The 22,874-nt window shown below is 36.3% G+C and overlaps 1 protein-coding gene across 11 annotated transcripts in view; it reads right to left on the reverse strand.

The window, feature by feature from the left end:
- NAALADL2 (N-acetylated alpha-linked acidic dipeptidase like 2) overlaps window positions 1-22,874 on the reverse strand; it is a 524,823-nt gene that overhangs the window by 15,107 nt on the left and 486,842 nt on the right. For all 11 annotated transcript variants that reach the window (XR_011142818.1, XR_011142817.1, XM_068954255.1 and 8 more), the window contains 2 exons: window positions 16,501-16,594; window positions 8,471-8,669 (listed from right to left, as the gene is read on the reverse strand). Coding sequence is in view for 9 of the 11 variants with exons in the window: in XM_068954255.1 (XP_068810356.1) it covers window positions 8,471-8,669; window positions 16,501-16,594 (293 nt within the window). In the remaining 2 variants the exon portion in view is untranslated. The remainder of the gene's footprint in view (window positions 1-8,470; window positions 8,670-16,500; window positions 16,595-22,874) is intronic.

A 22,874-nucleotide genomic window follows, 5' to 3' on the forward strand; every position in this document is an offset into this window, starting at 1 on the left:
AGATACATCAATGGTTCCTAGCTTTTATCTGTCATGACCAAAAATGAGGGACTATATATTTTTTGCATCTAAATAACTTTATAGGCTCCCCTGTTTCTAACAAAAATAGAAAAAAAGAATAAAAATCTGATTAAGTGTCTGTCAAATTTGGTAAATTTGAACTCTAATACTTTATATAACTGTATGAAAATCATAACCCATTTCTCTCTACAATCAAATATTCTTGACCTATTTAACACATATCTGAGCAAGATCTGCTAGCAATGGCAATTGCATGGAAACTGTGTACTAGTTAGAAGATTTGCTAACAATTGGTGAGACAGCTCTGCACCGTTCTCAGTGAAGATGCTTTTCATGGTTAGCAGACCACCTTGTGTGAAATGAGCTAAAAAAAATCTAATCAAGCTATTCATGCCAATAAATGTCATAACACAAAAAAATCAGATACTTTGCATGGTCAAGGCACGCTTACAGCACATTTTTGGGTAGCGTGAGGCATTGCATGTCCTGGATAAATGAGGAAGTGAAAGCAAAAGTAGAACAAGTGAAAAATAAGAAAACAATGGGAAAATCAGAATGCAAAAAGATGGAGAAAAGTAGCTGTGGTAGAATTTTATACAACGCTTCAAGTGTGGCATAGGAACTTAAATTTTATAAAGCAAGAAACTGAGGAACAGGGAGAAATTAGTCAAGAAGGTAATAATACTATAGGTGCTGCAGAACAGTATGCTGGAAAAAAGAAAACAATGCGTAAAGCCAGAATGGAGAAGATAATGAACAACAATATGAAGGATGGATAGGGAAGGACAAAAATATTTACACTGTAAAAAACAAGGCACAATAAGACCAAGTGTGCACATTTGCAGAAAAGGAGACAACGCTTTCCTGGAGCAGTTAATCTGAGAAGAAAACAGAATCATCATATTACTGACAGAGCCAACAAACACTAGCGAAAGATTAGAAAGCAAAGTAGTACCACCTATATAACTCCATTTACAAGGGGTGGAACAACTAAAGAAAAAAAAAAGAGGTGCAAATTTCAAAAGGTACAAAATATTAAGGAGAAAAGTGAGATTTACAATCACTGCTGTGCAATAGGAAGGAAATTCATTTATTCTGACTGAATGGCAAAATTGGAGGTAAAGTAACTCTAAAACTATACACAGCTCCCTCACTCTCCCCAACAGCATTCTAATATTGTATTCACAAAGTTCATATGGCAGATAACATTATGAGACTAAACATTACTATCTATTACTGCCAATGCTACATGGATCGTTGTGGTATTTCCCATGGTAAGAATCATCAGCACATCGCACCACATCACTCTCTGCTCCATATAATACAATGCAGAAAACAGAAAAATTATTTTGCACATGGTTGGTTCAGGTCAGTAAAGTCTTCACAGATGAAAACTGTCTGAAACACAACAGCACAGAAAAACTCCCTATGTGAAGCCACAAACAAAGAGTTCGAAATGAAAAACCAAACCTGTAAAGAGCCTAAACAGTAAGAAAGAATTACTGCGGTAATTCAAGCTGTGGTAGCAGCTCTTGGGTATTTTTTTAAATGACATTGTATTACATGTTTATCCATGTCACTATGTAAGATTAGCGGGTCTCTAGAAATATTTGCATCTTTAATGCTTATCCTTTGTAAATCCAATGAGCTGCTTGTTTACACATGGAGATTTAATAAGGACTTTAATTTTCCTACTAAACTTATCTCTAGAAGCTAAAGTCTTAGGGTATATGAATTTGGACACCTGAGAATGTGCTGCAGTTTATCAGCAAAACAGAAATAAATCCAGTAAACTCTGTACATGTATCAGGAATAAATATAACAAAACTCAATCTGAAAGAAAAACATTTGTTCTACTGAACAACAAACCTTTGAGTGCCAGGAGATTAGCAACAATGCAAATTACATTTTCACGTGGTACTAAAACCATGTTTCATCTCCTTACAGCAAATTTAGGACCTCCAATCTTTTCATTGTAGATCTTTTCACTTTTTCAGGATATTATAATGCACTGATTTGTTGTTACTCTTTAGCTCACTGAAATTCCAATACCGTACCTGGGTAACCATGCAAAAAAAAGGCAAAAGGAGTTTTTAACATACACAAATAAGCAATGAAAAACTGCTGGATGTGTTTCTTGAAAACACAAATTATTTTATTCTTACCTTTACAGTTTAGCTATGTCAATTATTATCTCTACTAGAAATATCATAATGACACTTGCAACAATTCCATAAAAAAGGGTGATAGATGCATACAGCCTTAATGGACGGGACAAACTTGGCAGGCTATGGAGAATGAACCTCTGCAATGAGAGATTTTACACAAGTTGACTTTGAACCTTCTATAAAATTGTTAAAAGAACCATCAGTCACAAGATAGCTGTTCCTGAAGCAATGGTCTAGTAAGAATATAAACCACCTTTTAACTGGAGCAGAAACAACAGCCTAAACCCTTGTATGCCTTTTTTGCTCTCTACTTTTAAAAGACTGAAGAGACAAACTCTGTTTTTAGTGACTTGTTTATATTTGGAAGTCCTAGTGGGAGCATCACTGGGTATTCCAGGAAAGCCTGAATCCATACTAGCAGATGCACCTAGGATCAACAGCATCCATGTAATATCAAAATCATGTTGAGTCGTAGACACAGACCTGAAGAAATCAAACAGATCCAGAAAGAGAAGACATCTTCTAATGCATTGTGTGTGCTCTATTTGATACTCTATGAAATTCTCTCTGTTACCTCATTTCTTTGCAATATTATTATTCATTTTTATAATGCCACTTTCAATAAAAAGATATAAGCTCTCTATATGAATATCTAAAACGTATACACATGGACTTGACAGACAAATGAGGCTGACAAGTTGTCAGAGGCTGTGGCGATCAGCAAAACGTAAGAAAGAGTGGAACAGGAGGAACAGTCTTACTCACAGTAGGCATACCCAAGTTTTGAGCTCAATATTTAGAAAAACCACAAAGGTACTTGCTCATCTTGTTACCTGTGATTGCCAGCATCAGTGCTTTGCTAGGTATTTTTGTAAAAGGATGCAAAAGCATAACAGCAGCCTTTTAGAAAGAGTTCTAAAGATTATGCACACAAGACAAAGATGTTCATAAAACAGACAAAGAGGAGATGCATCACTCAGCATGGATGCATATGCCTGATTATCTAACATATCAACATTCACTTACAGCAATTAATTTTGTTGTCCTCTCACAGAAGCCATGTAAAGATTTGGTTAATCAGCATCATAAGAGGTGTCAGCTAGTACTTCCTTGACCTTATTAGACAAGTTGCTTTCACTGTAGCGAAACTGCCCCGATCTCTGATTTAATCCATGTTTATTTTGGCTGAAGCAGCCTTTGTTGTTTAGACTACAGATATGAAATATCTTCTCCTGTCCTTGGCAGGAAAATACATATGCTTTAGTGAATATGATGAATGTTTTTTTTTAATGTTTATCAGCATTTATAGAATTATTTCATATTACTGCTGAGGCTGACCTTCTCATTGAGAGGACAATATGTTTGTGATCCTCTTTTTTCTTCTGTGTTTACATAGTACCTAAAGTAATGGAACCTCTGTTCTTATCTTTCCTTTCTCCATACCACTACAGTGTAATGTATGGCTATTAATACTGATATCAAAATACAAGTAGCACAAAATATAGAGGACAGAAATGGTCAATATGAATATAGATCAGAAAAGTGGAAAGAAAGAAAAAGGATAGCTAAAAGAAACAAACATACACAAAATCTTTACTGATTATGCCATCGAAAAATGACAACATATCAATCACAAAATTATCAATATTATGCAAAACGTAATGAGAAACAAAGGAAGATTAATGAAAAGTAACCAAGAACTAACCTATTTTGTTCCTAAAATGTGTTATTGAAAATAGAAAGTCTACTCAGGGTTACCACTGGAATTAGATAAATTTTTAAGACACAATAAAACTCAGAATCCTAACCTCAAATCAATCTTGAAATTAATCTTTGAAAAGCATATTCGTCAATCTATTTTTCTTTATTCTGCCCAGTTTCTGGATAAGACTAAAATATGCTGATGAAAGCTGTACTTGTGCATTTCCAGCTCAGCTGGAAATAGGACACCATGGGCAAAGTATGCTATTGTGAAATTTTCAGTTCAATGTCATGAAGTTCAGGTAAGAAGAATAATTACCTAAACTACAGTGTTTACTTACACTATACTGAACAACCTGTCAATGTCAGTCACCATTACTTAAATTTAGTAAGGATATACTAACATAATTATCAGAAGCCAAAGACATTTGAGTTCTATTTAGTAACCTTGAATTATTTTATTGCTCATTATAGATGAATAATGAGCAATAGTTGAATGTATCAATTATGACAGCATAATGCCTTATGGCACTGGCTGCAATGAAGGGTCTATTGCATTAAGTACATATATATAGTAAGAGACTATTGCTATGCCAGTGAGCTTACAAACCACACAAACGAGACATAGAAAAGATGCCTTAGTCCCCCTTTAGCGGATAGGCACAAACAGATTGCAACCTACCTCTCCCAGTAAAGCAAAAAGACCCACCTTTCTTTTTAATTCAACTGCTAGTAAAGAAAACACAGTATAGATCGAAAGAGCTGTGAATAAGGACGAGCAGAAGCCTAAAAACGATGTCTAAACTTCAGCAAATTTTGTCAAGTACTTTGATTGAGGTTGAGAATATGGGCCCAAATGGGTATACAGGAAGCAATCATTTTTTCATGAAGAATACGTGCTTTACTGTGCACACAAATTCTTCCTTCAGAAGGCTGTAAATAACAGTATTTATGGAATCTTAATGATCTAAACACAGTTGGAGCCTGAAGGTCAAGGCTGCAAACTGCATCCTAAATTTCTGTTTACAGATGAAGTATAGTATTTATTGCTGCATTGCCTGTGCTGCTATAGTTAAAGGGCTGCCAGCATTTCCATTATAAACCACTATTTCAGGGCTTTATAACTCGCCCATCAATTTTCCCACTGGGCTGAAACATGACATACAAGGTCCCAGCTGTGAGACTGATTTTTTGTTTGTTTGTTTTCTTTACCAAATTACAAAAAGAAATGTCTTTTCTAAGTTTAAAGTTATCCAAGTAGAAAAGTATGTCAGGTTTTTCAAATACTTCTAGTTTTCCTGTGATACTATCAATTATAGCTTTTGAACACAAAAAGCATTTCTATAATTGCATCAGTTAAGACTTCACAGGACTTCCAATTCCTAAAATGTGAAAATAACCCAAATAAAGATGTATTGTTAGGTCAATTTTTCCAAACAAAAAAACTGTGATGAAGACTGTCAATGGCAGGAAAAGAAATCAGAAATCTATCAACTGCCCTTGCTTCTATTTACATTAAAAGTATATCTACATTACAATTATAAACCTTGGCACAGTAAAGCTGGAGGATTACTAATACAATTTAAAGCTAACTTGCACAACTCTACTCTGCATTTCAATCACTGCCATAACTGCTGTTCAGACTTCTCTTTGCGATGCTCTAGCCATGTCAGACGGCTTTTAAAGAGTGAAGGCTGCACATTTACGCTATTGTTAGCTCAGTGAGAAACCTACCTCAGTTATATGGATATCTCTTGTCCCAGAACAGAGTAGTTTCTACCCTGGAAAGTGACACAGTAAAACAACTTCCATTCTGTTACAGCTCCTTGACTTAAGATAACATATTCTGAGCTTCCAAATGAATAACTATTATTTCCTCCTGCATTACAGTTTTTCAAAGATCTGAAGGTCAGCTTAGGTCTCTCAGCAGTATCTACAAACAAGAGGTTTCTTTAGCATGTGCTAGCATAATCTATCCAGTAGGTATGGCAATGTCAGCAAAGACACGGCAACATGAGTTTTAGCACTCTTGCAAGAGGACCGCATAACCATAATTCTTGGAGGGTTTCTCCTCTGAGTGTTAGCAAAGCAATTCTGAAGGTTAAGACAGAACAGGTACACTATTATCACATATCTCCCTTTATAGATATGCCTGTATCCTGACTACCAGGCTACGCCTGTACTGCAGCATATAGTATAATAAAAAGCTGTCAAAATATGCTTTTTTAAAGTGCTAGCTTCATAAATACAGAGGCCACATGGCCTTATCTGGGCGTGGGGGGAAGGAGGCATCTGCAGAGCATCTACAACAAACTGGCTGAGGTACCTTCAACATTAGAAGACAGACAACATGTACACCTTAGTGTGAGCTGTATCACACACACAGGACTAAAACCCATTTGCACAGTACGCTAAACAAGTAGACAAAAGCTATAGGAAAAAACAGATTCATTTTAAATAAGTATCTAAAAGATGATACAGAAGATGCACTTTACTTTTGTTATATACTGCAACGGATGTTAGGTAGAATACTTCCAAGTAAAGCCAAATTCAATGTGTTGCCACAAACTGTGAAGTATCTTCATGGTCCACTGTTAAACCTTACATCAAATTAATGAAATCAAGAGGGGGAAAAAAATTACAAAACTTTCACCTCCATACTATCTACTTTGCCAGTGTGAATAACGCACTCTGTGCTGAAGTGCTGCTGAGAGCAGAAAGGTGAAAAACTTAATTTATATTTTACCTACATATCTAGCAATTACATCTTGATGAGTAACAATCATGACAATTAATGCAAGAATTTAAATAATAGAGGTCCTTTGTATCTTTGCATTGGAATCCCGACTTTTGGTAACATTTGTTTTTGCAAATAAAGAACAGGTGCATATACTGGGCCAATTTCAGCAATGTATTGTTGTGATGCAACACTGTCACATTATATTCACCAGTTTCATGGTTCCTTTGCAACATCACACCAGTTCAAAGAAGCAAGTCAGGCATTGCTAAACCTGGAATTTTAGACTTCATTTAATCCCATTTTGCTGTATTTCTTTGTACTAAAATTCAGTCATGGAAGGAATGAGGTAAATTAGTCCCTCCCAAAACTTTATTACATTTTCTTTATTATAGCCCTAGGGGTTTATTCACTGACACTGTTCTGTTCACCGCAAGTACCTTCTTTTGTCTTCTGCTTTTGTTAAAAGATGACTGCATCTGTTTCATTTATAGTGCTTGAAAGAATCTCTTCCTCCCAAGGACAGTGCTTTCTATTTTTCTTCAAAAATCTACCTCTTCTATCTATTTTGGACCCAATTGAAACAATAGCTCGTAGCAATTTAGTTAAGATGTTTGACAATGTTTTCCCATCAACTGCCAAAAAGCATTGTTTTATGTCTTTAGTTAGCTCTGTAGATACATCTATACTGCCTATTAACACAGATCCCTCGTTCACTCCAGGATCCTGATCCCCTGACTGTCTACTGTATATGTATGTTAGTTCACTTTCAAGCTCTTATTTTGAGTTACCCCACCAGTTCCCGCTAAAGTAAAGCCTGGGTATGGCTTTAGGGACAGTTCTACGTGGGGACCCCGCCTAATGGGCAGTGTGGATCACACACTGGCTTCATTCAGCTGCCAAGTCCTTCAAAACTATCCCAATAGGCCTGGTAACCTCAAACAATTTGCATGCCCTGGTTCTATGGCCCAGGGCATGCAATACATACCCTTGGGGTCAAGCTATGAAACACTAAATTGATGGGCTGTAGTACAGCGCTCCAGACGCTCTTTACTCAAGCACATACATACACTCTGTTACTGATGCTGCATAGTTGCAGGGCCAGGCACTGTGCAGTGCAGAATTGGCCAATTCTTTCTTTTAAAACTTTTGCTAAACTACTGATGACCAGAAGTTTTTCTGCAGAGGAATCTACGGTGAGAGATACAAACCTGCAGATTTCTTTCTGAGAAAGTAAAAGGTGAAATGATCGTGGCATTTTAAAATCAATTTGGACAGAGAGCTGCTGAATATACATTGGAGAATAACTGTAAGTTGATATAGGATGTTATGAATGGTGACTGACTAAGGCCCTACCATTCACTCCATTGTACCACCTTTAATTGACTAAAAAGCTCCTAAAAACATTGCTATATAATTAAATGTGTTAAATAATGCCGCACAGGATCTTGTGAAACTTCGAGTCTTCAACGATACGCACAAAGTTTTAAACAAAATATAGCTGGAGCTTGTCAAGTACTATTAGACTTCAAAATATTTTCTGCTTTTGAAAGCTCACTGTGCCACAAGTATCTGTCATGCTGCATGAGTTGCCATCACACAGTACATCTTGTAAGCAGTGATGTCACGACAGAAATGCTACATTGTGGCATTCTAATTATCTCTTGTATTGTAATGAATTTGTATTTTCTGCTGAAAGGATGAAATAGGAAAAAAATTAGCTTTAATCTTGGATTCTCACTGAAGTATTTTTAAAAGAGCATGACAGTTTTGAAAACTAAGCAGTGTGAGACTACCATTTCAGCTTAAGCAGGTGAACGAGGAACATGTTGGAACACTATACCTGTAAAGTCCTGGAGGAGCTTGCCGAATCACAAAGTTTTTCTCTAAGCTTTGCAGCACATCATTGAGCATCCTGACTCTGATAGGAGCTCTCTCCTTGGGGTCATTAGCTGGGCGCATCTCATCTGATTGGAACAATTCTGCGGTGTCCCTCAGACGTGCTGCCACTGCAAGCAACTGATGAGTGTCTACTTGACTGCCTAGGAAAAAAAAGAGAAAGACAGTTACCACCAAGTGAATCAGAGAATATCACTTATTACTCTTGCTTACAAAATAGAATAAAATAAAATTAACAGTGCAATTAAAATCTGGGCCTTTTTTTTTTTTTCTCTGGAAATAATCATGTAACAGATCAAGGAAGGCCACACAGATCATTGTGCATACATTCTGATATTTTTTTTTTTAACAGAGGATCAATTTTTGCTGTGATATTTTAGGATCTCATAAGCTATATGGAATTATTTTGGGGCACCCACTTGAAATCTATCACTGGAAAATCAGTTATGCGGGAAGCAATGGTTAAATAGCAGTAACTACAGAGTTTCCTTCTGAGATGGTACTTATTCAGTGTTTTCTGATTCTATTGCTCCCAAGTTTGAAAGCAGGAGAGGGGCTTGTGTTCAGGTTCCATAACGACTGGTGTACAGAAAATTTCAATAGGCAGTTTAATTGAATTTTGTCCATCATTTTAGGATCCTAGGGGTTAACAGCCTTTGTAGAGGATCTGAAATTGCTCCTTTTAATTTAACAGATAAACGTTTACACTACACATCCACGAGCCAAAGAAAACTTCAATTTATGTCCCAACATGTATTCTAAGTCAGTCATTATTTTCAAAACTTCCAAGACTCGGTGTTAACCATTATTATGTTCATAATCCCACACAGAAATCAAAATAATAAAAGCTTACAGCACTTTGAAGCACACTGCTATTTAGACATTTCCTGGTTCACGGTCCAGAGAGAAATGGGCAATGAATAAATTGGAGTTTACTCAGTGTGCAGTATATACCTACCTACAGCGCAGGTGAAGACCATGCTCTCCTCTCCCATGCATAGACTCCCATCAAATTTATATGAACCCATCGAAAAACAAAATGGAGTCTGAACCTGATGCAAAGTCAAAAAAAAAAAAAAAAAAGGAAAAATATTTCCAGAATGGAAATGACCATTTTCAAGTGGTCTTTACGGCCAGGATTCGCTTTGCCTGTTAAGGTAAATTCAAATATCCTTAAAGCATTAAAATGATGATTTAATTAAGATAAATCATCCAGCTTTAAAAGTTGTTTGGTATCTTACTGACTGGGATGATCAATCTCAACAGGCAGTTTAAGACACAAGCTAATTAGGTTTTCAAGTTCCTTTTCCAATGGATAAATGGAGAGATCAGAAAAGGTAAACTTATTTCTCTAACTATACATGGATGGAGGCTAACAGGGTGCATAACAAAAATGCAAAAACTAAGAAGTTCAAGGAGGCCCCTGAACTTGACATATTGTCACTCTTGTATGGAAAGAGAGATTTGCTATTGGAAACAGTTCAGTAAAGGGAAAGGCGTTCACAGATCTCCTATGCACTCCTGTCATTCAGCTGACTAACACATTTCAATCTAGCACAATACAAAATGATCTGAAATACATTATCAGGGAGAGACAGATGTTGGCATGAGAGAAATTGTCAGATTTATTGAACTACGAAGATGAATTTCAACAATGAACAGAAATTCCCTGTGGGAACAGGGGTGAGAGATGTTTTATATCAATCTTAGTTTGGGACATGGTTGCTTTATAAACAACTCTTGACCACTCCACCTTTCCCTAATTAGAATGGATAATAAGCAACATTATATCTTCATGTTCAGGCTTGGTATTATTCCAATTCAGTTTGAAGTAGTTTAAAAGTCTGATTAAGTTTGGCTGATGCCTCAGGAAAAAAAAAATTATTCAAGAATATAAGCTCGATACATTTGGAAATTTATTTTTACAAAATAGCAATATTCTCAACTTGAAATCTGAGCTTTTGTAGATTTCTGGTCCAAAAATCCCTCAGAAACCTAAAGTCAGGGCTTATTTTTTAGTTTAACACAGTTAAATTTCACATATCACATCCTGCTTATTTCTTTAATCAACCTAAAGGATCAAATGGCAGTTTAATTGTTCCATTAAACGGTGAGTCTTATTGCAAGTGCAATAATTTTACTGGTAAACTTACAGACTAACTGGAGTCTGATTTTTATGATGTAATTTTCTTTCATCAGATCTTTTTCCTTACTTAGAACTCCTCTCTTTCTGCTAATGAGCTTCAGAATCCAACTACAACTTACTGGTGCAAATGAAAAGAAAAAGAAAACTCATGCTTTGGTCTAGATTTATTCAACATTTTTTTGCTATTTTTTGAAAAACTAGATGCATTTTTTTAATGTTTTCTTGAAGCATTTTCACAAATTTACTGTGTCATTCTAGTTATACATTTTAGTTAAGAGATTTTTATTTTAATTCTAAGGCTGCAGCGTCTTGTATGATACTGCCTTTTAAACACATAGATCTGTCTGGGATGTCTACATACAAACTTCCTTTTTAATGTTGATAAATGTATGCTTGAATCAACCCAACAACATGACTAAGGCCCAGCTGGATTGGAATTATTTCCAACAACCCCCCCCAGCAGATCTGTTATCAGATAGGAGTAAGAAACGAAAGACAGAACAAATTCAGGGTTGCTACTTTTTCCTTAGAGAACTGTAAAAAATCATTTCTTCTTCTGAGAGAAACATGTACTTAAGACTAGATAAGTAGTAGTTTGACCCATGCTAGGGGAATATCTGGCAAAAATTCTTCATGGGGATTCCCTAGCAAAAATTCTCTACAATTAAATCAGAAAGGAATTAAGAATATTTATTAAATACAAGTCTTCCTTGGCATTTTACATTCTAATACTTTATTGGTTTTTCCATGTTTTTTTTTTTTATTTTGCCTAATAAAAGCATTCTGATAATGAGTCTTGGCCATGAAACTATGAAACAGAGGTGTCTGTACAAAAAAACCTTAACTCACTCTTCACTATTCAATGTGACATATAGTGACCTTCAAGACAGTAAATTTTACCTAGAATAGGTTTTGTCCATAAAAGCTAATAAAACAACCCCTTATCTGCATCAAGTATATGACAATCACACATCATGATGAAAACGCTGAAAAGATCCAGTGCAAATATCTTGTGCAGCTGATTATCTTCTTACAATTTCCCTGCATATATCAGGTACTGTGCGTACCTTATCTTGGGACTTGTGTTAGTAGGGAAAGGTTAAAATTCTCCCTTTTTGAAAGACTGTTTTAGTTTCAACAGAGCACTTCATATACCAAGGATCATACAATATTTATAATTTTTATTCTGACTATTACAAAAGCAGTTGTAAATGTGAACTATGCCTTTTCAATAGGGAAGGTGAGATAAAGGGAAAAGACACCGTTCTCCATTTGGAAATGAAGCCATTCAGACCACCCTTTTAAACATAAAAAGCCAGTAAATGCTCCCACTGCTCCTCCATAGGATGCCTTTTGCCCCTAACCCCTAAATTTTATGTTAGAGTCATGAGGAAAAAAAACCTGCTTACATCACTCTCTAAAACAGCACTCATTACGAACACAAAAACACAGACCCTTTTCTTAATACTTCACTACAAAACCTGGAAGTGTTTAAGACTACTGTTACCACATAGGACTAAGGACATAGCTTTAAGGGCGTCAGTAGTTTTTATTACCACACACTGAACTTCACTGCCAAGTGTAATTTATACCTGGCACAAATTAAGAAGCTGGGAGTGGAAGGGCAACTGGTTTTCAAAGAAAAGGATGCATTAACTAATAATGTCTTAAACATCTTGTGACACCTCTTTGAAGAGCAGAAAAAATTGCAAGTGTTACTTCACTCAAGAGAAAACAACCCTTTATTAACAACGCTTTATTATATTTTGTATTCTTTGTCCTTTTTCCAGTATGAATCATGATGAATCATCTGAGCTAGCTGTTTAGCTGTTAAATAAATAAAATTGCAAGTACAAGGAAGTGACTCAAGAGTCTGTATGCTGTTGATCACTGAATTATACTGTTGATTTTCATTACATTTGGTAAATGTAAAACAGCTTTAATTCAAAAATAGGTTATAACAAATGGATACATATTTTTACAGATGGATTGAATACAATAGCCTTTCCCTGTGTAACCAATTGGTCTTATGAAAGGTAATACTAGAGATTTAACATTTTTAAATCATGTTTGTGCCTTCTGGTATCAATGTACTTGCCCAGGTGTACTTACAGATCAACGACCGGGGACTGACAAATCAGCAGTTTAAGGTATGGCACTCACTTTCCATAAATGTATGCAAGCATGCCTTTGTGTGAGAGAGACAGGAGAAATTGCTTCAGGTTTGGATTACCTTGGGCATTCAGGATTGGCTAGGGTGTATTGTCATATTCACTAGGAGGATTTTTCATGCTGTGCAAAACCAGGATGATCAGTCCTGGCAGTGGAAAATCTGAATGTGAAAGCTTTGTAGAAATAACCCTAAAGCAGGCAGAAACACAAATCCACAGATCTCCTCACTACAAAGAAGATGTTGCCATCGGCTTGAATTTTGCTACCCTAATTACTATTGGCCAAAGCAAACCAATTTGTTGTTGCTATAACAAGCCCCTTTTCAAAGACGCTGTCATGCTACTAAAAAGGCATGTTGTGCCATATTATAATGGATGTCAATACAGGAGGAGTTATCAGTGCTACTGTACAGAGCTGCTGAACCACATATAGGCTACTGATACAGAACAGCCTATACTTTCCCTTCAGTACTAAATGCTTTGTCCATGGAAAACGTGTTTTTCCATGTTGCTTCAAGGCAGTACTAATACATAATATCCTTGAAAGAACACTAAAGAGATGTCAGTATCTCATGACAGAGTAAATATTTTCATCATTATGGTCTTGTATGATAAGTAACTGCTGAATTTTTCACCTCTGTAGGAGCCAAGAATTACGGGTGGAGACAATGAGAGGGAAACTCTCTGAACATTACAGACAGCCGCAGAAAGTAACTCTGAAAAGCACCATAAACCCTTAGGGCAATATGATCAAGCAGGTAAAATGAACCCAAGCTGAAGACTAGCAGGTAGTTGTAGGCAAGGAGTTTGAGGCCATCAAGCAAATGACAAAAATATGTCATATTTCTGTATTGATTTAAGAACTGAAAGTTCAGACTGATATTTTGAAATGTATGGGTTGAGCCAGCGCTGTGGTAAGTCATGCAAACTTTCCTGGAAACAGTTTATCATAAAACAGATTATTTTTAAACTTCCATTAACATTGCCTACTATTAGCATCACAAGCACATTAGCTACTGTAACAGCTGTAAAACTTGCATCTGCTCTGGGGAGAAGAAAGGGCCTAAGTAATGGGAAGCAAAATATCTAATTGGCACTGAGGCAACAGAAGAGTTTTAAATCAGGGCCTTTGCCTTCTTATACGGAGGAAAACAGAAAATCTGATCCCCAGTTAACTTGTTTTCATAGGCCACTCTCAGCCAGCATATATTAGAGGCAGGGTGGAGCTTATCTAATTTGCTCAGCAGCTTGATTGACCTGTGATGAAATCCACAACTTGGGAATCTTAACATTTATGCTTGGTGCTACTCAACCACAATCTAAGGCTGGGGCAACACAGCAATTTTTGAAAGGACTGCCAAAGCCAAGGTGGGATGAAACCGTGTTAGCTTCTCTAGCTAACAGCACCTAAGTGAGAGACATGCCTAGCATCACAGCTGGTTGCCTTTCCCTTTGCAAACAGCATGTTCAACTTGTTATTGCTGAGTCAGTCAGGTGCAAAGCTAGAGAGAGGCTGTTGATCCATAACACAGGGCTTTAACACCTCTGTCATCAATCCCCTGAGCTTGCTGTAAAATACTAAATTTTAATGAGGCTCAATTCCATGCAAGATAGGCTACAAGAAGGAAGTCCGACCTGCACAGTGCTAAAAGCATTCAGCTGACAATATGAATATGTTTTGAATAAAAATGCTTACAGGTAATCCAACCATTTGTATCATTCACATACTGGATTTGATGTCTTGTCTGCCCCAGACCTCAAAAGATAAATTGGGTTTGCACGACTTAGCAAGACAGTATGCAAGACTTAGCAAGATATTCTTGTACCTGATTCAAGTTGCAGTGTGTCTTGACTTTAAATGCATTAAAGGCACAAACACTGCGCAACCGCAGTGTGCAGTTAATAAGAATAATCTTTTTAACTATCACCTATTTATAAATCTCTCTAATAAACAAAAATCACATCTGTGAGCAGACAGATACTGTAAGATACTATTTTGTGCTACTACTACATTTTCCATTCTAAATTCTCAAAGTACTTAAAACATTAAGTCATATTAAATCCCTTTGTATAAATAACCATGAATAACTGTCACACCAGCATGGAAAAGTTATGATTTGCTGAAGATCATGCAGTAAGCACATAACAGAGATATTAGGAAGAAACCTAAATCTTCTCATTCTGGACATGTGTTATCACTAGATAATCTGTCTGCTCTGTTCTTAAAGAGTCTCAACAGTCCAGGGAGCTGGATTTCAATCTCAGAAACCAGTTCATGATAGGTATGACCCCCAAGGCAACATCAGACCATCAGCAGATGGACAAAAGGAAATGCATCTCCAGGCACAATCCTTCTTTTCAGGTAAACCCAAAAGCAGTAGCTTGTCTTTAAGAGTTCTGGGTTGTGCAAGTGCAAGTGAAGGAGGGAGCACGTCTCGCTTAACAGTTTTTCCCCTACTCTTTCTGAGGAATAGGCCTCAAGCCAGATGTAAACATGCAGTGGATGATAGCTCCCTAAAACCTGCCATTCAGCCCAATCTGACTTTAGGAAATTGTTTATAGAATAACTTCAAGTCCTAGTGTATTTAACAGGAGTTAAGGACACCCAGCACATTACAGAATTGAGTCCTTTGAAAGTATATATAAATGCAATATAAGTACACGTTAAGAGATACACATATCCTTATGTGAGGAAGCCGATGAAAGCACAAGTCTGCAACTCAGGTACTCAAGTATTTACGCATAACTACAAGAACGCAAGAAAGTCCGACAGACAATAAAATCAATAGGAAACTTCTTTTTGAAAGGCCGTAGCACACTATGGGCACTTTTTATTTGAGACATAATCACAGATGAAGAAATAACAACATAGCTTTACCTCGGTTGAAATACATTCCACACTTTCTCATTGTCAGGTCCTAACAGCAGCATGCTTTGGAGTATGCTTTGAAATTTCATGGAGCAGGGGAACAATGACAACAACGATAGCGTCTTGTCAGGAATGTGCCTTTTGCCATTCCTTTTAGGTTTGCGCAATTCTGACCAAACTATCAGCTTCTGAAATACCTCAGTTTGCACACATCCAAGGAATTATGTTAGAGTCTGGCAGCTAAAGATTAGCTAGCAAAAGATTTAATCTCCCAGCACCAAGCCGTTCATATACTCTCCACATCCACCCTACTTTAAACTAATCACTGAGAAAAAGGAAGGAGAGTTGGATCTCATTTGAATACACTGGGGTATAAGGAAGCTGCATGGGAAAAGGGCCGGAACGGGAGGAGGAAGATAGATGATTGTGAATGAGGAGGAGATACGGATGAGTGAAACGGGACAGTGTGTGAACCCAGATTTCCTCTTCCTCCCTGGTCCTCAGTATTGAAGCTAAGATGACCACTGTTTTCATCAGCAGTAGGAAGGTTTATTGTTCTTCTGCAGTCTAGGTACTAGCAGAGAACATCACAATGATGTATAAAGTAAGTTCCTCACAACAATAAAGTTTCCAACTGTGTTTCATTTAACACTATATTATGACACTGTTTAACTAATAAAATCAGTGGCTATCACTCAAATGGAAATTGCAAGTCCGAGTATCAGAAATCTGAGGATCATTTTTCCTGTTATATTAATGGTGAACAATATTTCTCTAACATAAATTACCTTTAAGATTGTTCTGAACTTGCAGCGCGATGTCAAGGGCATTAAATGGTAAAACTGGTTCATTGGCAATTCGCAAAGTCATGTGTCCTGTTAGCTGGAAAAAAAAAAAAAGAGTCAAACAATCTCTCACAAATATAATAGCCAGCACTTCTTTTGCAATAGGATATACTTTTATTACATTGGATTTTCACAGAAAGCTGAATAACCCCCCATAAACACGTCTATTTGAAAAAGAGTATGACTTAAGACCTTTGTCCTCCCATTACAACATAAACAAGTATAAAGAGATTACGATTTATGACTACACACAAGAATTCTATGCAATACTTTTTCTTTGGTCCTAGGATACCGATGGGCTTTGGGCTTCCTTTGTCCAATAAAATATCTCGTCTTCCTAAAAACTGGAATGACACGTATTGTTTTTCTTAGCTCTCTTTTTTTAGTCAGCAAATTTTGAGATTTTGATTCAAAACACAAGTAAAAACATAAACATACATACATTTACACACACACACACACACACTTTAATGATCAAACCCTTGGTTAGGAATTACATGGCTAAAAGCAAATTGACCTGAAAACCTACCACCTTTTGAAGAGAGACGTGACAACTTGACACAAACAGATATCCAGCTTCCAAACGGGACAAAACAAATTCTCTCAGTAACTTTCAGTGAGAACTTCCCAAACGAGCAGAAGGGAACTTAATCCACTCCATGCTACACATCAGCACATCATGAAACTCAGTGGCATGAATGCTTCTTTTCCACAGTCACAGAGATGAGACCAGGGACTGTCTCACCCGGGAATTTTTTTTTCCCACTTAAGAGAGGACAGGCTCTCCAGCTGAAGACTTAGAAATGTTGCAGAAGCCATGCACAGAAATGTGTCTTTCTGCTGTACTACACCTAACCCGTGATTAAACAGAGGATTTCAGTCTCCAGGCTGCCAAGTCCATCACTGTTCATGGGAGCTATAAAAACACTCTAACAAAAACATGCAAGAAACTTTCATTCATCTCCTTCATATCTTGATATTGCAAAAAGAAAAAAATAGCTGTAGGGCTATGCTCTAAAATGGAACGACAGCTGTAGGTAATGTTGATCGTGCTGATAAAAACGTGGACTGAATAGAATCATATTGTACAATACTTCCCAGGGTATTAGAGGGGTTAGAATAATATCTGTCCTTCAAAGCCATGAGAGAGTTGCTCTGCTGAAAGTAGCATTTTAATTCTACAATACAAAGCAGTAGGGAAAGACAACACTGCTAAGTGATATTAGAAACAATAGTATAGCAATTGAAAAGCAAAACCTCCTCCTGCGAAAGCAGTTGAGGATGGGGTAATATCAAAAATACAAGTCTCCTGGAGAAAGAGTAACAGAACCCCAACAACACTTCCAAGAAAGCATTAAAGAACGGTTTTTTTGACTGATTTTTTTTTTTTTTTCACTGACTGATTTGAGTATAGAGACTAGAGGAGCACACTATGTATCCAACTGCAACCCACATTTACACAGAGACCTATTGTGAAACTATTAATATTTACACTTAGAGAATAAAATATTGCAAAAGGCATGGAGGGAAAAAAATCACCATATACAGAGGGAGAAAAAAGTAGAAAGGAACGAGGATATGTTAGGATGCTATCAGGAAAACTAAAGAATTAGGAGTCCGCTTCGAGGAAAATGAAAAATGCTCTTTTCGGACATCCATGTTAAAATATTACACACTAACCTCTTATGACTTCTCTCCAAACATCCTAACAGCATAAGACACTAATGCTTGAAGGCCATTGCATTTTCTGTCAGTGCTTATACACAGAAAAGTCTGGGAGCTGGAAAGCACTAGAAAACATTGTCTTTGGAGTACCAGAAAGGTGCCATGGAAGCACAGAGATTAAAATTATTAGGACCAACAGAGCTCTGCAATAACCCGTATCCAGAACATGTATCGTATAATCCAGCCATAAGCAACTACTTCTAAATAACCAAACGACAAGCAAAATCCTTCCTTGTCCTTACACTGAACTCCTTCAGGATGCAATTGCCCAAAACATTAATAATCTGTAAATTGCTGCGGCAGAACAACTGTAGCTATGAAATAATATCTTATTAAAAAGAAGGGAGCCCAAACACAATGAAAAATAAGTATTACTATTTCACATTAAATATTTTAACTCCTCCCTGACTCCCAATTTCTGTAAAAACCTACAGTAAATCTTAATGACAGATACTTACTTATAATTGGCTTCAGTATATTTTGGGACATGAACATTTGTACACTGCTACTGATTCTTTTTAATCTGTTACTGCAGTGTTTAAGAATAGAAAAGCACAGAAAAATATTTCTTTTCTGAGGCATCAAAGAGGTATTAAAGAAGAGAACACCAGTCAGCATCTCTCCTTTTCATCATCTCCTACAGGATTAGGCTTTTTCTGTTAGCTCTTCCTCTTATTTCTATTTTCCTAAGAATTTTTATTTTCCTTTTTGGCTACAAAACACCAATATATTTTTCTTTTATCTGTTCAAATACAATTATACCCTCAAAATCTTATGACTGAAGCACTATGGAAACCTTACAGTGTCAGTGTATGTAATATTACAGATATTTGTATGCTAGTTAACAAGTAACAGGGGTGTTTATTAAATCACATACTTTGTAGGATAACCTGGAAGAAATCAATCACATAAAGGAAACCTCAGAGCATTGATTTGAACAGAGTAAGTAACAATGCTGCAGAAACATCTATCAAATCCATGTAATGCAGCAAGATAGAAAAGGCCACTGATTTCTTTATATATATATTATATACATACATATATATATATATTTAGTATACCATTCTCCCGAGCCCAACACTGCATATACATGGGAAATAAAGACAAGCTTCTATTCCCTTTTTCCCTTTGAAAAATGGTTCAGTTCCACTACTGAATTAATAAAGGCAAGAATAATTTAAGAAAGAGTAAAGGTGACAATTTTCTCATAAACTGAAAAGTTAAAGTAACATAATTGATTTCATTCCCACACTGAACTGGTTGTAACACTAATGACAACTTCTCAAATAACATTTATGCATAATAGTACACACACAATACACACAATAACTGATGCAACATATGCACAATTATCTAATCTAAAGAAAAATGTTATAGTTCAAATGCTAACTGATTTGGAAATGCCTTTCTTTTACAATTTAAATGAAAAAAATAATGAATAACATTTCCATTGCACTTGACTTTTTGAAGGGTATTCTTCACTGAACTAAAATATTTTTAATGAACTTCCAATTATTTCAGAGATAAATATTAATATAAAACATAAAGATAGTTGTAGATGTATACAGTATATTGCAAAATAAATCAGAATATTCAAAACAGATTTAAATGAATTAACCATGCAAAGCAACATTTTTTTCAGTCTTTTACTTTACAGTTGAAACATCATTATAGGAAGGCAATAACTATTATCCCTGCTTTTATCTCTTTGATCAGATCTTTTTCAGATCTTTTTTCCAATCTGAAAAGCCAAAAAAGTCCTTCCAAAAATGCTAGTGTTAAAAGACAATTCAGTATCACATGATGCTCTTCACTAATGCAGCCAGGGATTCTTTCCTCCTCTTAAGTGTTATAACCTGCTGACTTAGGAACTATATCTTGCAGTTTTACCCACCTTATAAACCTAAATTCACTGTAAAAGTCAGCTCTCAGGGACATCATGTGGATCTGCATCACTCCCAGAAAATAACAGCTGGATTAAGTACACACATACATCTATGTAAATTAGAACTAGCTTTTACCTTGATAGCTCTTTCTCTTTATAAATAAAGAAATCTAACTAAAATGGAGTGTGTGTTTGCAGGGGCGGGGGGCTTGTTTTCACACCAAATGTTTTTCTTCTGTGAATATGTCACACCTGTTTTATCAGTGAGTTAAACAGAGTCTATGCGGCAACTTGCTTCTTCAAGTATCTGAACTGTCTACCTAACAGCTCAAAGCACTTTTATTGGCATGCAGAATTAAAAAAACCCTGAATACTAAAAATCCAGGATACGAAAACTTCAAAGACTTCACTCAGCCCACAGAGTTTTTTGCACAGATTCAGTTGTGCTTTTGTGGCATGCTGCTATTGATTACAACTTGCAGAGACACATCTTAAATGTTACACGGTTTTGACAGCTAATGCAGGGATGACAACCTCTCTTCCACTCTAGCATATGATCAGAAACTTGTAAGATGAATAAAATGAAAATATATTTATTGGGTATGATGGCATGAAAATATTATGCATGACAGATCAATCTGCCAGAATAAACAACAGTATATGGTATGCAGGCAATTTCTTTAATAAAGAAGTTCATATGCTGTTTTGTTGTTGTTTTGTTTTGTTTTTTGTTTTTTCTCTAGTGAACTTTGGAAGTGTGTGCTAAATCTAGCCTATGTATGTGCCACGCAAATCTCAGCGGGTGTTAAATGCTGAACCTGTCCTCATAATACTTTAGGATATTTCTAGTTACATTAAGAGGGACAAATTCTAAATAGACATCTCAGAACCACTCATATGCAAAGTTACAAAGAAAACAAACTTAAAAAAAATCAGGTAAACTGCCAGGTTTATCCTTTTGTGAACATTGCTCTTCAGCAGTGCTGCACTCCAATTCTACCTCCTGAAGTGAACTAGAAACAAATACTTGAAGCCAGAATTGTGTCCTGGCAACACCTTTATATTTCAATCCACCTACTTCTGCAACATATCTTTTATTATTGCCTGCAATCTATCACTTTCAAAATTTTTATTCCATCACTGTATTTTATGTATATTAAAAACACTTTACCTTACTGCTATCTGCACACTTTCAGGGAAAATCAGCTTACACACGGCAGCTGATCTACCAAAAGCACAGCAATTAATATTAGAAAGCAAATAACGTAAGGTAGGCAGTGCAACAGATCTGTGTATATAAGATTCCCTACAACAAATCTTGTAAATGATCAGTGTGTGACACTGGGTAAATTAATTGAACTCTGGGCCTCTATTTTTTCTTTGAAAAGGGGCAGTATTTGGGGGGTCGCATTCCTCCCCACACCTTGCACCTCTCCCTCCACACGTTATCCATGAAGTTCATGGTTGACAAAAGAGCATGAAAGAACACTGCGATGTTTAGAGTATCCAATAACGCCATGTTGAAAATGAGCTTGTTAGTGTTTCTTCTTCTTTTTTTAAAGGTGAATAAAAAAGTTTAGCTTTTGTGGCTGGCTGTAGCACTGTCTCATCTCCTGAGCTGGTTATCTCTTTGCATTGGGAAGTCTCTTTCGTCACAGTGCAGTGACCTGCTGAGATCTTTTGACATCAGTTCAAGCATAAGCTTATCAATAAGGACTAGATCTCTGAATATATGGAGTAAGCTCCCCTCTCAGAATCCTAACATTACCAACGTCAATTTTAAAATAATTATCATTCCCCAGCCCTCCCACCCTTCAAAATGAAATATATATTTTCAATAATACTGGCATTTTTTTTGAATTTTCTTTCTGCTTTTTTTTTCAGATTTTCTGTACACTTCCTTCATATTATTTATTTTTCAAAAGCAGGCATGAGAAATGCAGGATTTTTAATGAAATCTGATTCTGAGGCAATAACATGATTTCAGCACTTAGCATGACGGGATGAACAACAGCAATCATGAGACTCACTATAGAATAATGAGCATCTTTTAACACTGGCATCTCAATGTACTTTAGAAAAATTGCCTGCAAAATCAAGTTGCACAGTTGTTATTATTATTATATTAATTACAACACAAAGTTATCTGACTTTCCTGAGGTTGTACAAGAGCAGACTGAGGCAGAAGCAGGAGAAAATTACCAGTTCTTTGACCTTGTACTTCTATGAAGTACCACGGGAACGTTCTCTTGATTACAGAGCAAAACAGAGTAGAAATCTGGCCATACACACACAAACATATCTGTTTTGAACTAAAGCTGTCAACCTTGCAAATTTCAAAACTTTCAATTCAGAAAACTGAGTAATATCATCAGTGGTTTTCTGTCCCTACTGAAATCTACCTCAGGACAAAGGATACATTTGGATATCTGACATTTACTTCAACACATTGCATGTTAGGTCAGCAGAGGGCTCTCTGAGAGAGGAGTACAATGACTGGCTACAATAGGTGAATTAGAGCATAATAATTCGTAACAGATAGCTGTTCCTGAACAAGGAAAGTAGGAAAGTTATGAGGTCTTATAAATATTACAAGCAGTATTTCAACAACCCCTCCCATCATTTCAAACTTACTTATTCTCAGTACAGGAAATACGGATTAGGAAGTAAAAGCATTAGTGAACCTAACCGGATTCTCCCTCTTTGT

The sequence above is a fragment of the Struthio camelus genome, chromosome 9, assembly GCF_040807025.1.
Source record: "Struthio camelus isolate bStrCam1 chromosome 9, bStrCam1.hap1, whole genome shotgun sequence".
Lineage (NCBI taxonomy): Eukaryota > Metazoa > Chordata > Aves > Struthioniformes > Struthionidae > Struthio > Struthio camelus.